Raw genomic sequence first — 18,294 nt, 5'->3', positions numbered from 1 at the left:
ATCTGTTGCTGTCAACTCTCAAGATGAGATCCAAAGAGCTGTCACTATCAGTGAAGCAAGCCATCATTAGGCTGAAAAAACAAAACAAACCCATCAGAGAGATAGCAAAAACATTAGGCGTGGTCAACAACTGTTTGGAACATTCTTAAGAAGAAGGAACGCACCGGTGAACTCAGCAACACCAAAAGACCCGGAAGACCACGGAAAACAACTGTGGTGGATGACTGAAGAATTATTTTCCTGGTGAAGAAAACACCCTTCACAACAGTTGGCCAGATCAAGAACACTCTCCAGGAGGTAGGTGTATGTGTGTTAAACAATCAAGAGAAGACGTCACCAGAGTGAATACAGAGGGTTCACCACAAGATGTAAACCATTGGTGAGCCTCAAAAACAGGAAGGCCAGATTAGAGTTTTCCAAGCGACATCTAAAAAATAAAACAACATCCTATGGACAGATGAGACCAAGATCAACTTGTACCAGAGTGATGGGAAGAGAAGAGTATGGAGAAGGAAAGGAACTTCTCATGATCCTAAGCATGCCACCTAATCAGTGAAGCATGGTGGTGGTAGTGTCATGGCGTGGGCATGTATGGCTGCCAATGAAACTGGTTCTCTTGTGTTTATTTATTGATGATGTCACTGCTGACAAAAGCAGCAGGATGAATTCTGAAGTGTTTCGGGCAATATTATCTGCTCCTATTCAGCCAAATGCTTCAGAACTCATTGGACGGCGCTTCACAGTGCAGATGGACAATGACCCAAAGCATACTGCAAAAGCAACCAAAGAGTTTTTTAAGGGAAATAAGTGGAATGTTATGCAATGGCCAAGTCAATCACCTGACCTGAATCCGATTGAGCATGCATTTCACTTGCTGAAGACAAAACTGAAGGGAAAATGCCATAAGAAGAAGCAGGAACTGAAGACAGTTGCAGTAGAAGCCTGGCATTGCATCACCAGGGATTAAACCCAGCGTCTGGTGATGTCTATGTGTTCCAGACTTCAGGCTGTAATTGACTGCAAAGGATTTGCAACCAAGTATTAAAAAGTGAAAGTTTGATTTATGATTATTATTCTGTCCTATTACTTTTGATCCCTTAAAGGGGTTATCCCACTTAGCTTTTTTATACTTACCTGCTGCCACCGCGCGTTCACTTCCTGGATTCTGGCTGGGGGCGGGCTTCCTCTTGATTGAAGTCTTCTCCCGGCCGTGCCGCGCGCTGGACTGAATGCGCACGCCGCTGCGCATGCGCAATGGTGACTTATTTCTACAGAGCCGGCGTGCGCGTTCGCAGCTCTGTACTATTCTGGCCGGGAAGAAGTCACCGTCGCGCATGCGCGGCAGCGTGCGCGTTCAGAACAGCGAGCGGACCGGCCGGGAGAAAAGGAGTCTTCTGGGCAAGCGCGACCTTCCGGCTTTTGAAGAAGAGCGGAGGTCGTAACCAGGGGAGACCGAGTCACAACAATCAGGTAAGTGGGGATGAATTTTATCCTAATCGGTGGGGATTTGTTAATAAAGTACATTTACAAAAATGATCACTGTCAAATCATTAACAGATTTAACAGTGATCATTATGATGGGATAACCCCTTTAACAAGTGGGAGGCACATATGCAAACTGTTGTAATCCCTACACCGTTCACCTGATTTGGATGTAAATACACTCACATTAAAGGGGTTGTCCGGGTTCGGTGATTATTAGTAAATAGGCTGCTTTTCACTAACAGCCTACATATATGTGGGTTCTACCTTTATTTCTTTATTCTGATGCCCCCATTCCTCAGACTGGATTTGCGGACCGGAAGTGTTATTTTTGTTCAGCTGGTGACGTACCGGACTCCTTACTGGTGTGCTAAGCCTCGTCTTCCGCTTAGCAGAGAGCCCGGTGACGTCACCGGCACAGAGAGGCGTTCTGGAGTGCTCAAGGAGGCTGTTTTGTAGGAGGGAACTGGCATTGCTAAAGAACGCCCCTCTGTTACGTCACCGGGCACAGAGGGGCGTTATTCTGGGCTGAAGGAGGTTGATTTGGAGGCAGGGAACGCTGCTGTTTAGCATAGTGCACGGCTCTCATCTGCATGTACACCGCATGAATTCGGTAAGCACGCCTCCCATGTCCTGTAGACACACCTCCCATGGTTGGGATCGAGACGTCAATCTACAGAGTCGCACTGCCTTGCGGGACCCATAAGGCAGTGCGGCAGGAAATGACAGAGGGAGCGCTGCAATGTAAACATTACCGAGCGCAGCTTCGGGGACCGGGAGGAGTGAAAAAAAAAAAACTGGGAACCTTCAGGGGGACCTTACAGATACATTTAACGGTGAATACTAATGTTAGTTAAAAAGACTGTGATCCCGGACAACCCCTTTAAGGGTCCATTCACACGTCCGTTGTTTCTTTCCTGATCTGTTCCGTTTTTGCGGAACAGATCAGGACCAGTTCTGAACCTATTCATTTTCAATGGGTCCTGGAAGAAATCGGGCAACACAATGTGTGCTGTCCGTTTCCGTTGTTCCGTTCCGCATGTCCGATTAAATATAAAACTTGTCCTATTCTTTTCCGCAAAAATCGGATCCTGGTACAATACAAAGTCAATGGTTCTGCAAAAAACGGATGACATTCGTATGTCATTACGTATGTCATCCGTTTTATGCGGAATCCGTTCCTGGAAATTAAATCCTGCCCACAGAAATCACGTATTCACTTTTTTTTTTTCCAAAGCAATCCGGATGACATACGGAAACATTTTCAGGAACAACGGATCCGCAAAAAACGGACCGCAATTAGGGATATAGAAAAATACTAACATGTGAATGTAGCCTAAAGCCGACAGTCTGCAGTTAAAGGGAATCTGTCACCTAGTTTTACCCTATAGAGCTGCGGACAAGCACGGATAGATCTCCGCTACCATGTCCCCAATATACCTGTCCCATAGGGTTGTGTGGTTTTATTTCGCTTAAAAAATTATTTTAGTGATATGTAAATTAGCCAAGTTAGGTGCCCAAGGCGTGGTTACTTACGGTTAAGGAGCCCAGCACCGCCCCCTGTAAAGGAGCCCAGCACTGCCCCCTGTGAAGGAGCCCAGCACCACCCCCTGTGAAGGAGCCCAGCACCACCCCCTGTGAAGGAGCCCAGCACCGCCCCCTGTGAAGGAGCCCAGCACCGCCTGCATCCAGGAATCTCCTCCTTGTTCATGAGGTTACAGTGCTGTAATCTCGCGATGTGCAAGCTAGCGCATGCGCAGTTCGTTCACTGAAGCTGATGCCAGCAAAGCGAATGAACACTTTGCCAGCACTGTGCATGTGCCAGCTTGCGGATCACGAGATTACGGCACTATAACTTCGTGAGCAAGGAGGAGATTCCTGGATGCAGGCGGTGCTGGGATCCTTAACCGTAAGTAACCACACCTTGGACACCTTACTTGGCTAATTTACATATCAATAAAATAATTTTTTAAGCGAAATAAAACCACACAGCCCTATGGGACAGGTATATTGCGGACATGCTAGCGGAGATCTATCCGTGCATGTCCGCAGCTCTATAGGGTAAAACTAGGTAACAGATTCCCTTTAACCATCTGCCGTCACACTAACGCCGAAAGGCGTCAGTGCGGTGGCTCTCCCAGGTCACGCTAACGCCGAAAGGCGTCATCTCGCGTGAGCCGAGATTTCCTGCGAACGCGCGCTCACAGGAGCGCGTTCACAGGATCACAAGGTAAACGAGTTGATCATTCGCTGGCAGGCTGTAGATGCGATTTTTTTTTTTTACCCCAGAAAGGTATATTAGACTCTGTTTTGTTAACATCGTCTGATATACCTGCTACCTGGTCCTTTGGTGGTCCCTTTTGCTTGGTGGTCCCTTTAGCGCTGCCCTAGCCATTTTACTGGCTAGGGCAGCGCTAAATCCGCCCATCAATGCCAGTGACATCACCGGGCTTCCTGGCAGCCCCATGGAGAGCCCCGGTACCTCACCGGATCTCCAAAAAATGCCTTTTTCCTGAGCGATTTAGCGGAAGGCAAAGGAGAGCATCGGAGCATGAACTGATCCGATGCTCAAGTCAGGGGGGCTGCCGGGGTGAAAATCGAGGTATGTCCGGGTTTAGCTCCGAACCCGGACAACCCCCAACCCCTTTAAGGGTACTGTCACATAGTCAGGATTCTTCTAAAAAAAGAAGAGAGGTCATACCTCTACATCATACAGTTGCAAGAAAAAGTATGTGAACCCTTTGGAATGATAATGATTTCTGCACAAATTGGTCATAAAATGTGATCTGATCTTCATCTAAGTCACAACAATAGACAATCACAGTCTGCTTAAACTAATAACACACAAAGAATAAAATGTTACCATGTTTTTATTGAACACACCATGTAAACATTCACAGTCCAGGTGGAAAAAGTATGTGAACCCCTAGACTAATGACATCTCCAAGAGCTAATTGGAGTGAGGTGTCAGCCAACTGGTGTCCAATCAATAAGATGAGATTGGAGGTGTTGGTTACAGCTGCCCTGCACTATAAAAACACACACCAGTTCTGGGTTTGCTTTTCACAAGAAGCATTGCCTGATGTAAATGATGCCTTGCACACAAAAGAGCTCTCAGAAGACCTACGATTAAGAATTGTTGACTTGCATAAAGCTGGAAAGGGTTATAAAAGTATCTCCAAAAGCCTTGCTGTTCATCAGTCCATGGTAAGACAAATTGTCTATAAATGGAGAAAGTTCAGCACTGCTGCTACTCTCCCTAGGAGTGGCCATCCTGTAAAGATGACTGCAAGAGCACAGCGCAGACTGCTCAATGAGGTGAAGAAGAATCCTAGAGTGTCAGCTAAAGACTTACAAAAGTATCTGGCATATGCCAACATCCCTGTTAGCGAATCTATGATACGTAAAACACTAAACAAGAATGGATTTCATGGGAGGATACCACAGAGAAAGCCACTGCTGTCCAAAAAAAACATTGCTTCGGCCTGGACGGATTGCTATCATCGAAGGAAAAATGAATTCCCAAGTTTATCAAGACATTTTGCAGGAGAACGTAAGGCCATCTGTCCACCAGCTGAAGCTCAACAGAAGATGGGTGCTGCAACAGGACAACGACCCAAAGTATAGAAGTAAATCAACAACAGAATGGCTTAAACAGAAGAAAATACGCCTTCTGGAATGGCCCAGTCAGAGTCCTGACCTCAACCCGATTGAGATGCTGTGGCATGACCTCAAGAAAGCGATTCACACCAGACATCCCAAGAATATTGCTGAACTGAAACAGTTCTGTAAAGAGGAACGGTCAAGAATTACTCCTGACCGTTGTGCACGTCTGATCTGCAACTACAGGAAACGTTTGGTTGAAGTTATTGCTTCCAAAGGAGGTTCAACCAGTTATTAAATCCAAGGGTTCACATACTTTTTCCACCTGCACTGTGAATGTTTTCATGGTGTGTTCAATAAAAACATGGTAACATTTAATTCTATTGTTATGACTTAGATGAAGATCAGATCACATTTTGTGACCAATTTGTGCAGAAATCCATATCATTCCAAAGGGTTCACTTAATTTTTCTTGCAACTATATGTAGAGGTGCAGTCCTCTACATAAGTTTGGCTCTTCCTCTGGCATTTCGTGCAACAGATTTAGGGCTCATTCACACGACCATATCCATTTTTACAGTCCGCAAAACACAGATACTGGTAGTGTGCCTTCCGCATTTTGCAGAACGGGACATCCTTCTGTATGCTAGCAATGCCTATTCTTGTTTGCAGATACGGACAGGAATAGGACATGTTCTATCTTATTTGCGGGACCACGGAACGGAAATACGGATGCAGGCAGCACGTGGTGCGCTGTCTGCATCTTTTGCGGCCCCGTTGAAATAAATAGGTCCGCATCCAATCTGCAAAATTTCGGAATGGATGCGGACAGAAAAGTGCGGTCGTGTGATTGGGCCCTTAACTGTGTGCCAGTTTTCTTGCTGAAGTAGATTTAAGCCGTATTTCATGCCGAAATCCGGCGAGGAAAATGATGAATGAGACGGACCTGCCAGCTTCCATGACACAACCCTTTTCTCGCACTGGAAAAGTGGCAAGAACAGGGTCACTTTTGTGGAGTATATAAGTTAACCAATGTCCACCTATGTGCGGTTTTTTTTTGTGCAGTAAAACCGCGCCGTAATAAAGTACCGACAAAGTGAATGAGATTTGCCAAATCTTGTGTACATACTGCATGTTTTGTGCACACGAAAATTGTCCAGTCGTGCGGAATTTAAAATCGGCAACATGTAAATAGTTTGTTCGATTCTGCACATTATGTAGAGTGGTTTTCGCCCTAGATTTCTATGGGGATGTTAAACAGACCATCTGCACTAAAAAACAAATAAAACCGCACAGAAACTGCGATAACTAGTGCGGATTTATGTGAGTTTATAATATCCACTCTTCATATAGAAAAGGTAGAAGATAGCGCTGTGCGCCCCGTTCACTTTTACCGCCCTGTTTGCTAATAAGCAGCATCGGTACAGGGAGGAGGAGATGGCCGGGTTTCTAAGGGGCGTCTCCTTCTCACCTTCTCCCTGGCTGTAACGCTTTCCGCTGTGATTGGATCGCGGCACAGCCAGGGAGAAGGAGACAACCCTTGAGAAATCCTGGCGTCTCCTCCTCCTTGTACCGATGCTCAGTGTTAGCATACTGAGCAGGAAAAATACAGGCGGGGTGCAGGAGCGATAATTGAAAAAATCAGGCAGGGTGGCAGCACTGCTTGTTTCCATGGTTACCACCCTCAAATCCATCAGTGGTGGTCCTGCTTGCACACTAGGAAAAAGTGTCAGCCTCTCTGGTGGACGGGACCATAGGAGCGCACATAGGTTAGTTCTTTTTCCTATATTGTGCAATCACAGCCACCGATGCTGGATTGCAGGGTGGTCGTAACCATGGAAATGAGCAGTGTATAATGTGATGGAAAAATGAATCCAGCCAGCAAAGGAAGCAATATAAATAATAACAGTACATTAGTAAGTTGCTTGTATTCACTTTCTCTACATGATAAATGCTACTTGCTGAAGTGAGACAACTCTTTTAAAGATGACACATTCCTTTTTTATTTTATGCAAAAACAATTTTCCATTTTCAGCTTTCACATTTTCAAAATGACAAAAAAGGAGAAGGACCCGAAGCAAAACTTTGGGCACACTACATGGTTAGTACCTAGTAACAACCCCTTTCGCAAGTATCTTTTATTTCTTTTTTGAGCGATTTTCATACATTCTTTCTAGCAGAGGTCTGTGAGATTCCTGGGCCGTCTTGCATGTACTGCTCTTTTGAGGTCTATTCACAGATTTCCAATGATGTTTAGATTAGGGCACTGTGACAGCCATGGTAAAACCTCTAGCTTACACATTCTGAGATAGTCTATTGTGGATTCTGTGTGTTTAGTATCATTATCCAATTGTAGAAGACATCCTCTGTTCAGCTTCAGCTTTTTTACAGTTGGTGTTATGTTTGCTTCCAGAATTTGCTGAAATTCCATTGAATCAATTCTTCCTTCTACCCGTAAAATGTTTCCTGTGCTATTGGCTGTAACACAACCCCAAAATAATACACAGATATTGCTTAAAATGTTTTATGCATTTTGGAAATCAGTTTATCTTCAACTTTCTTAGGCTACTTTCACACTTGCGTTCGGGGCTCCGCTTGTGAGTTCCGTTTGAAGGCTCTCACAAGCGGCCCCGAACGGATCCGTCCAGCCCTAATGCATTCTGAGTGGATGCGGATCCGCTCAGAATGCATCAGTCTGGCAGCGTTTGTCCTCCGCTCCACTCAGCAGGCGGACACCCGAATGCTGCTTGCAGCGTTCGGATGTCCGCCTGGCCGTGCGGAGGCAAACGGATCCGTCCAGACTTACAATGCAAGTCAATGGGGACGGATCCGTTTGAAGCTGACACAGTATGGCTCAATTTCCAAACGGATCCGTCCCCCATTGACTTTCAATGTAAAGTCAAAACGGATCCGTTTGCACTATGGTATGGTAATGCAAACGGATCCGTTCTGAACGGATCTAAGCGTTTGCATTATAGGGGCGGATCCGTCTGTGCAGATACCAGACGGATCCGCTCCGAATGCAAGTGTGAAAGTAGCCTTAACTGTTCACAGTAATAGTCATTTTGACCAGGAGTGCCCAAACTTTTCCATGCCACTGTATATACACAATCATCTGTACCAAAACCCTACAAAGCCATTCTATGTAGACTCCTCATACTAATGATGCTCTCTGGTAGGACTTTATCTCGGTGGAGCTGTCATATTCTAAAGCTCGCTAGTCTTGTTTATGTAAATTACATTTAATTTTGGTTTTCACTTATCTGGTCTGGCTTTAGAGGTAAAGGGTTCTATAAAGGATGTGAACCCTGTCCACAAAGGGTTAAAGGTGGCAAGATTAATTTTGATCTTTCAGCTGTTGGGGTCCAGTGAACTGAGGTGACCTTTATCTGTCTCTGTCCCTGTCCTATAGACAGAGCAGGCAGCAGACTCCGGCAGAGACCCTCGGGCCTTTCTTCAGCTTGTCACACCTAATATTAATGTATCCCTCCTGACCTCATTCCATTCCTATAATGCCCAAATGGGTTTCACTTGGAATTCTTCCCAAAATAAATCTTACTTCATTATTTTTGAGGGAACCAAGCACATTGGTCTGACACTGGCACGCCATGCTTTATGTTGTAATATTATCCCCGTCCAATCATGCAACTGCAGAATTTCACACCATAAAGTGACTCTACATTAATGTATATCTATCTTTTATCTATCTATCTATCTATCTATCTCATATTTATCTATCCATGTATTTATCTACCTATCTCATAGCTATCTATGCCTATGTTCTATTTTTCTGTCTCATATCTACTTATTGTTTTTCTATCTCTTACATCTTTCGGTCTAATATCTATTGTCTATTCCATCTATCTGTTTTGTTATCTCCTATCTATCTATCTATCTATCTATCTATCTTATGTCTATGATCAATTCATCTGCCTATCTAGGCATCTACCTTTCTATTTATCTGTCATCTTTCTATTTCACATCTACCTATCTTACATCTTTCTGTCTCATATCTGTCATCTGTCCATCTCATATCAATCTATCTAGTTATCTTTCTATTTATCATCGGTCTCTTCTCATCTATCTATCTGCAAGAAAATTATAAGATAGATAGATATGAAATAAATAGATACCTAGATAGATTTACTGTATATTCCTGCGTATAAGACTACTTTTTAACACATGAAAATCTTCTCAAAAGTCGGGGGTCGTTTTATACGCCGGGTATGGCGGGCGCTGCAGTGCCGGGACGCCCGAATTATCAACAGAGAGAGCCCGAGCTATTGCCTTGTATCCCCAGCAGCTGAGAGCTGCGATGTAACCCACGGCATATGCCCCCCCTGCGCTGTACCTTGTATACCGGCCCCTGCTCTGTACCTTGTATGCCTCCCCCCTGCTCTGTACCTTGTATGCTCCTTGTACCGCCACCCTCCCGGCCGCTCGCATCTCGCTCCTGCGCATGTGCGAGATCTCCATGCGGCGTATTTAAGTGCGGCGCAGATGTGCATATGTGAATGTGAATATGAAGAATAACATAACAAAAACATGTTCAGGGTATAGGTGGCACATGTTTAGGGTCTGGGAGGCAGGGAGGGAGGACAAGGAAGGTGGTGGGATGCAGGGATGGTGGTGATACCATGGGATTGCGGTGGTACCTAGGGATGGTGGTGGGATGCAGGGATGGCAGTGGTATCTAGGGATGGTGGTGGGATGCAGGGATGGCAGAGGTACCCATGGATGGTGGTGGGATGCAGGGATGGCAGAGGTACCCAGGGATGGTGGTGGGATGCAGTAATGTACTGCTGTGTGTTGAAAAAGGGGTAGTCTTATACGGCGAGTATATCCCAAACTCTATTTTTTCAGTGTAAAAGTTGGGGGTCGTCTTATACGCCCAGTCGTCTTATACGCCGGCATATACGGTATATGAGATATACAGACGGAATAGATGGTAGATATGAAACAGAAAAATGTAAGATACAGTAGATGTGAAATGGACAGATGATAGATAAATAAATACCTAGATAGACTGATATGAGATAAAAAGATAGACAGATGGACGATAGATATGAGACAGAACAATATAGATAGATAGATAAAAAACAAAAGATCAGCAGCACAGTCAGATGTATTGTTTGGTAGAATCTGTCTAGTTGATCCAAAGGCAAATGATGAAGCATCACTCCAAATTCAGTAAAAGGGTACTCCCCAGTCCAACACCCTTTCACTGAATATGGGGTGCGGCCTCATCTCCTTTGCCTTTAGAATTTCAGGCATGTCCAAACTGCGGTCCTCCAGTTGTTGCAAAACTACATCTCCCAGCATGCCTGGATAGCTTACAGCTATTAGGGCATGCTGGGAGTTGTAGTTCTGCAACAGCTGGAGATCCGCAGTTTGGACATGCCTGCTTTAGATAGATAGATACTTAGGATAGATAGATAGAATAGATATATAGAATAGATAGCTATGGGATAGATGTATTACATGTGGGAATGGAAATCTTTTTCAGATGGTGGCAGGAGTCTCTGTGGATGAGATCAGCCGCTGACTTTTTGGGAGTTATAGATATTCAAACTTTTCTGAAGAATTCTTTCTTTGTTTTCACATTGAAGCTGTACTAGTGAGTGGAGGATATGAACCCGGATTAGGTAACCGAGGGCCGACTGTAAACTAGAAGTGACCTTTATCCTTTACAAATAAATGTCTTGACGTCCGTAGCTCGCTCAGGAGCGCTCCGCTGCAGCTCTCTATTTGCAGTGTAATCAGCCGTAAATGGATTTTCCATTTAGTTTTGCTTCTTGGTCTTGACTGCCTTTTGATACATAAGATTTGTGCTATTTCAGAACATAAAATTACCGCTGAAGTAGTGTATCGTTGGATGTCATTACCGCAGTGCAGGGCTTGTTTTATACATTATTTTTGCAATGTTTTTCTGTGGACAGTTACATGTATCTGTTATTGCGCTGGTTGTACAGGGACACGGGTAAATATAAATCAGAAGCATCCCAGCGTCTTATTATTTTTGATTTGGTCTGTTCTCTTATGACCCTTGGACTTCTGCCCTGGATGTACCACCATTTGCACTACCGGACAAGGCAGTTGCGTACATAGAGAAGTAAGGGCCCCATAGCAAGGATCAAACCAGGTCCCCCACACAGGACAGAAGGGTTTTCCGCCTGAACCCTTTTGAATGACCCTTGGGCCATTTTTCCACTGCCTCATTTGCTATAAGTTGTTCCTTTTAGAGGGTAGAGTCCTGACCAAGTTTTCACCTCCAGTAGAAGATGAGATAATCCCAACTAAGACTGGGCCCCCTCTTGCCCTGGCCCCCATAGCCGTCGCATGGTCTGCCGCTATGGTAGTTACGCCCCTGCTTCGAGGAGTAGCCAAAATTGTCATTCAGTTAGACAAATCATGGCATTTTCTGGACAATATAATTGTCATAAAATCTGCATGTAACTTTTCATATGTATGTGACACATTCACAGGGGCGGATTGGGAACTCAGAGGCCCTGGAAAAAATCGTAGAAGTGGCCCCATGTTGTAGGCAGAGCCCAACTGGCAGAATGTGTGGCCAAGCCATTCAGGTGGAGGTTTTGCGGGACAATCTGTAGTTTTTATTAATACTATTTTGGAATATGCTTTTTTGATCATTTTTTTAATTGAGTTTTTTGGAAGATGAGGCAAAAAAAAAACGGCAGATCCTCAATGTTGATTTTTTTTTGTTCACCGTACAGAATAATTACATTTTAATAGTACGGACAATGACAATGATCTTTATTTTTGTTGTTAGTTTTGTCATTAATATGGTGAAAGGGGTTGATTTGAATTTTTATAATATTTTTTTTTTATAGTCTTAAAAAAGTTTCCATTTCTTTTCACTTATTTTGTCACCTTAGGAGACTCTTAACATGCGATCTTTGCTCCCAGAGACTGTACATGTATAGCTGCCTGTTAAATACTGGCTAGCTGGGGTCATGTGACGTGGCCAGCGTCACATGACCCACACTAGGAGGTACAGCTGAGCACCGAGTGCCCAGCTCTGTGCTCAGACCTCGCCTGGTTGCTGGGGGGACTGGGGACGCTGTCCGCGCGGAGGAGACATGCGCGGCCGGTCCGTCCCGCCCCCTATCCTGCACAGAAACGGGACACCGGCGGCGCTGAGGAGAGCGAGCGCCTTGGCGTCCCGTGACAGTCAGAATGCTAAAAGTGGAATACCCCCCAAAAATAAACTATTATTTTGAGCATCAGTTTGTGCTACATCCATCAGAGATCCGTTATTTTAGACGGGAGAAAAGTCCTGTGAACTGATGAAAACGGATACAAACTGAATATTATTATTTATTTGAAAGTGCCATTAATTCCATAGGGCTATACATCAAGAGGGAGTTACAAATACATAATATAAAATACAATAAGCAAGGAACTATTAACAGACTGGTACAGAAGGAGAGAGGTCCCTGCCTGCAATCTAGAAGAAGGGGGAAGAACACAGTAGGTGAGGGTAAAGGCTGCTCTTGTGGCGGTGTGTTGGCAGCATGCCTATGGCAGGTGGTAGGCTTTCCTATAGGTGGGTTTTCAGGTTACTTATGCAGATTTGGATAATGGAGGAGAGTCTGATTTGTTGGGATAGTGAGTTCCAGAGTAGAGGAGAGGCACATGAGAAATCAGTCAGTTGTGTGAAGAACAGATGAGAGGAGAACAGAGAATTAGGTCCTGTGATGATCGGAGATTACTTGGAGGGATGTATTAGGAAAGCAGGCCAGAGATGTAAGGAGGGGACAGCTTGTGGACGGCCTTATATGTAGTTATTAGTATTTTAAACTTAATTCGCTGGGCAATGAGGAGCCAGTGGAGGGACTAGTAGAGGGTAGAGGCAGAGGAGAAACGAGGATTAAACTAATTTAAAATATAACTTTTAATAAGATCAATGATAACAGACTAATAGAACTCACTACCCCTAATTGAACATACACACACATAAGCGACCAAATAATGGTACCAGGCTGGTATAAACAGAGAATCTGTTCCGTCTGGGGAGACGTGAACAGTCTTACCAGACCCTTTGTAGGTAGTGGGAGAGGTCCTTGGATACAGGTGACAGGAGACACTTCGATCATGCCGTGCGGGAATAGGGTGCATTCACTGTGGAGCCGCGTAGATGGAGCACTGGAAAGAATCCTATATAGCCCTAACAAGGTGAAAGGGGCTATTATGCCTCTACCTATCTACACGGAGCACTCGCCTTAGAAAAGGCGACCCCGTCCGGTAGCCTGTCCCTATGGTGGGCCTGGCCCTAAAACTACAGAAGTTGTGCCAGTGGTTGGAGTATAAAATGCTTCCAATGGTCCCCCAACGTGGCACGTTTCTGTCCGTGACTCTTCAGGGAGAGACTGCAGGAAGGTAAGATATGGAGCCGCAGGTGAATATCCTGGGGCTGAGTACACACTGGGAGGGAAACAAGCCAGAGGGCTTGTACTCTGCTATCCTGGGGTAGGATGCAGAGTTGCACAGGAGGGGTAGTCCTGGGCAAGACGGTCCGGGGGACACTGTGGTCCCTAGCAAATGAAACCCTTCTGGTTAGGGGTGACAGAGCAATAAACCAGCCGCGACCAGGCACAGTGTCCCCCGGACCGTCTTGCCCAGGACTACCCCTCCTGTGCAACTCTGCATCCTACCCCAGGATAGCAGAGTACAAGCCCTCTGGCTTGTTTCCCTCCCAGTGTGTACTCAGCCCCAGGATATTCACCTGCGGCTCCATATCTTACCTTCCTGCAGTCTCTCCCTGAAGAGTCACGGACAGAAACGTGCCACGTCGGGGGACCATTGGAAGCATTTTATACTCCAACCACTGGCACAACTTCTGTAGTTTTAGGGCCAGGCCCACCATAGGGACAGGCTACCGGACGGGGTCGCCTTTTCTAAGGCGAGTGCTCCGTGTAGATAGGGCTATATAGGATTCTTTCCAGTGCTCCATCTACGCGGCTCCACAGTGAATGCACCCTATTCCCGCACGGCATGATCGAAGTGTCTCCTGTCTCCTGTATCCAAGGACCTCTCCCACTACCTACAAAGGGTCTGGTAAGACTGTGTATGTTCAATTACGTGTAGTGAGTTCTATTAGTCTGTTATCATTGATCTTATTAAAAGTTATATTTTAAATTAGTATACTCCCCCCTCTTGCTTTAGGGGCCCATTGTCTACCTTTAAATTGGAGTGTCTTCATAGCCTGAATTGCCTCAGTGCTCTGACCATTTTTGTGCAGAGTTGGATTAACCAGGCAACAGAGTTGAGAATAGATTGGAGCAGAGTGAGAGAGCTAGATGGAGGCCACAGAGGAGAAGGTTACAGTAGTCCAGGCGGGAGATGATGAAGACATGCACTAGCATTTTAGTTGACTCAGGGATGAGTTTAGGAGCGAATACAAGAGATGTTCTTAAGTTTAAAGCGGCAGGTGGAGGTGAGGTTTTGGATGTGTGTCTTAAAGGACATGGCAGAATCAAATGTTACTGGAGAAAGGGTTGTGCTATTAACAGGTCTCGACAGGTCAGGTAGGGGGGCTGAGTGACATCGGGGAATGAGAATGAATTCAGTTTTCTTCAGCTTGAGTTTTACGAAGCGGGAGGAGTAGAATGAAGATATAGCCGACAGACACGCTGGGATTCTGGATTTGAGTGTCATCAGCATAGCGGTCGTATTGGAAGCCATGGGACTCTATAAGCTGTCCCATACTGAATGTATAAATGGAGAAAAGTAGGGGACAGGACAGAGCCTCGAGGGACACCAACGGAGAGGCGCGTGACGAGGAGATGGTGGATAAATGGGAAACTGTGAAGGTTCTGTCGGTGAGGTACGAGGAGATCCAGGAGAGGGCCAGGTCTTTGATGCCGAGGGAAGAGAGGGTTTGTAACAGGAGAGAGTGGTCAACAGTGTCAAAGGCAGAGGACAGGTCAAGGAGGAGCACAGAGTAGTGACTGTTAGCTTTTGGACGCTTTTTTTTTAGTGATGTGAATGCGCCCTCAGATGACTGGAATTCATTTTCAGTCACAGAAATTTCTGCAATGACCTGGAATATAGTAACCGTAAGAACTTATTCACACAAGCAAGTTTTCCGTCCAGATGCGACGCATAAAGTGAACACACAGCATCCGGACTGAATCCTGACCAATCATGTCAATGACCCTGTGTACATGAGCGTCGTTTTTCACGCATCATCTTTACATTCCGGAAAAATGGCAGCATATAGTCTGTGTTATTCACGCAGCTCTGGCTCCATAGAAGTGAATGGAGATTGTGTGAAAAACAGAAGGCTTCCGGATGCAATGCGTTTTTCACTGATGTTTCCTAGGAGGTGTAGATTGTTATTCTTCAGTTTTTCTTCATGTGTGTGAAAAACAGATGCAATCCGGACGAAAAAAATGCAAGCACAGAACACAATCACAGAAAAAACGGATTCAACTTGTGTGCAAAGCCTTTCCGTTTTATCCTGAACTGATTCTGACACAATCTGTATCGCTCGTGTTAAATAAGCCTTAGAGCTCATGCACACAGCCATGTCACAACTCCATTATGGACATGGGGCCTCTACTGTACCTCGGTACCAATCTAAGAAAACCAAAATGTGCACAAATGTATTCCTACCTGGAAGCATTGCTACCAGGAGAGGATATGACATACTCTGGAGGTATGCACCTTTTCAGATATGGCTATTTACGTATAGTAATACTATAGTATTGTATTGGCTGTAAATAAAGTGTATGGTGAGGCATCAGACATCAGGTTTTTGTAAGTATTGTGTCTGTCTGTTACAGAAGGCTATCCCTTTTGTCCATTCATAGACTATTCCTGTGTATATATCACTTGTAAACAGTGCAAGAAATAAAGGGGCACCATGGGGTGGGAGACGGTGAACTCTTGTTCATCAATTGTTCATCACTCAGGAGCAGATACATACTAACCTGTAAGCAGTGAGGCAAATGCATTGTGTTCATTGCCAGGTTTACCAAATTACACAGGAGCATTTGTTTTTCCCTGACTATTGAATTACATCAGACATGTAGAACCTCAGATGTTTTGCAAAACTAAATAGCACCTCTCCGAGGCATGCAAACACCGCTATCCAGAGAGCAGCAGGTTCAGATCACTTGCTCGTCTCCAGTAACAAATGGTTTGGAAAATGTCATGGTATGTTTAGATCGGTGCCATTGTCCAGAAACCTATCGTAACTGACCCAGACATCAGTTAGCTGCCACCTAACATTTGTTCAGCCGACCCAATCGGATGCCAAAATTCATGTTCTGCTCAAACTTATGTGCTTGTTCTTTTTTGTGGAGAGATAGAGTTAAAGGGGGTTATCCCATGACTAATGTAAAAGATGAAACTCAGACATCATATAGTACATGACAACCTCTTTTTAACAAAGCTAGAACCAGCCCTGTACCTCGGGTCCTAAATCCGATGTTAAATGGGCACTATGTCAGCCAGGACTGGAACCCCAAATTTGGGATGGCAGATGTTGGGCAGCTTGTGGAACTTCTGGCCCATTCATACGGCCGTAGTGCTTTGCGGATCCGCAAAACACGGATATCGGCTGAGAGTGTTCCGCAATTTGCGTACCGCACATGGCCACAACCACAATAGAAAATGCCTATTCTTGTTCGAAATTGCGGACAAGAATAGGACAAACTCTTATCTATTCCGCGGACAGCACACATCTTTTGTGGCACCATTGAAATTAATGGGTCCACACCCATTCCGCAAAATTGCGGAACGGATGCAGACTCATTCACACGGCCGCCTGAATGAGCCCTTAGGCGTGTTACTATTATATGGGAAATATATTAACTTCTTATGAATTCATTTTCTTTAACAGCGACCTGCCTGACAGTCCTACAGTGAAGTGGGATGAGCGTCTCCTCTCGTCTCTCATACTGAACCACATTCAGGAGAAGAACATTGACCTGGTGAGTGTATTCTTCCCTCTACCTGTCATTAAAGACGTGGCAGTGTACATGCTCAGCCGTTGCCCCATACAAACTCCAGTCATGCGGCCAGGAGGAGCCCAAATACTAATGGTCAAACCTTCACCGATCTAACATTTATCACATATCTATATAGCTTTTTTATGCCTAGCATAGCCTTTTAAACATTTCAAGGTAGGATCCCAAGCATCTGTGTGTCACTGTAATATGACAGTGATGACAGAGTGTAGTATCGTCTGGGAGGAAACCAGTAGCTAGATTCTATATACCGTTAATGGTAAGTTATCACTGTCACCTTTTTTCAGGAATGGTAGAAGCACATTTGGGGTATCTTCAGATGGGACTGAAATGCTACGGATTCCCTGATGTTTATTTCAGGTGGCAAATCCACATCATTTTACAGCAAATGCAAAGTGAATGAAATGAAAGAAATGTCATCCACACACTACAAAAAAAAAAATAATCTGCCGGAGTGTGGCAGCTGGACTCCTGCTCTAATGGCAGAAGCGGTAATCCGGGCCATTGAACCCCCTAGAACAGTGATGGCTAACCTTGGCACTCCAGCTGTGGTAAAACTACAACTCCCAAGATGCCCCGCTTGCTTGGCTGCTCTCAGAACTCTATAGAAATAAATGGAGCATGCTGGGAGTCGTAGTTTCACCACAGCTGGAGTGCCAAGGTTAGCCATCACTGCCCTAGAAGATACGGTCAATAGCGACCGCGGCATCTACTTGTGTAGGAGGGCGCTCCTTCTGTCAGGCATTGGTACCCTGTCTTCATGTGACAGATGGAGGCCTAATGAAGGCCACCAGGTCTGCCTGCAGTGTATGCCTATCAGGCTGTGCCAGGATTCTACATAAGTAGTGCAGTGTATTCAGTGGCGTAACTATAAATGACTGGGCTCCACAGCAAATTTTTGAATGGGGCTACCTCAGAAACTTCTTCACAACCCCGTCCTCCCGTGAAACCCCCACTTCTGTTGCTAGTCAAGATCACCCTCTCAGACGAGGCCCGGCAGCCCCTCCGCCCGTTCCCTACAGCGTCTCTGAATATAATGTCATTTTGTAATACTGTCGAGGTGGCCAAGAAAATAAAATCTTTTAGTCCTCTTCCTAGGTGGGCCCCAAAGCAGCTGCTTCCCCTATATGTATTTTAGAAGCGATCCAACGGTCGCATGGCAAAGCGCCCTTGTGGATTGCAGAAAACAAAAAAAATTCTTAACAAAAATAAA

At 45.2% G+C, this 18,294-nt stretch overlaps 1 protein-coding gene across 1 annotated transcript in view; it reads left to right on the top strand.

Moving 5' to 3' along the window:
• PIGL (phosphatidylinositol glycan anchor biosynthesis class L) overlaps positions 1-18,294 on the top strand; it is a 143,318-nt gene that overhangs the window by 82,019 nt on the left and 43,005 nt on the right. Inside the window, exon 3 of the mRNA XM_044283751.1 lies at positions 16,955-17,045. Coding sequence (XP_044139686.1) covers positions 16,955-17,045 — 91 coding nt within the window. The remainder of the gene's footprint in view (positions 1-16,954; positions 17,046-18,294) is intronic.

This window comes from Bufo gargarizans, chromosome 3 (genome assembly GCF_014858855.1).
Source record: "Bufo gargarizans isolate SCDJY-AF-19 chromosome 3, ASM1485885v1, whole genome shotgun sequence".
Classification (NCBI taxonomy): Eukaryota; Metazoa; Chordata; class Amphibia; order Anura; family Bufonidae; genus Bufo; species Bufo gargarizans.
The sequence above is the reverse complement of the archived record's forward strand: the minus strand, read 5'-3'. Positions and strand labels throughout refer to the sequence as shown.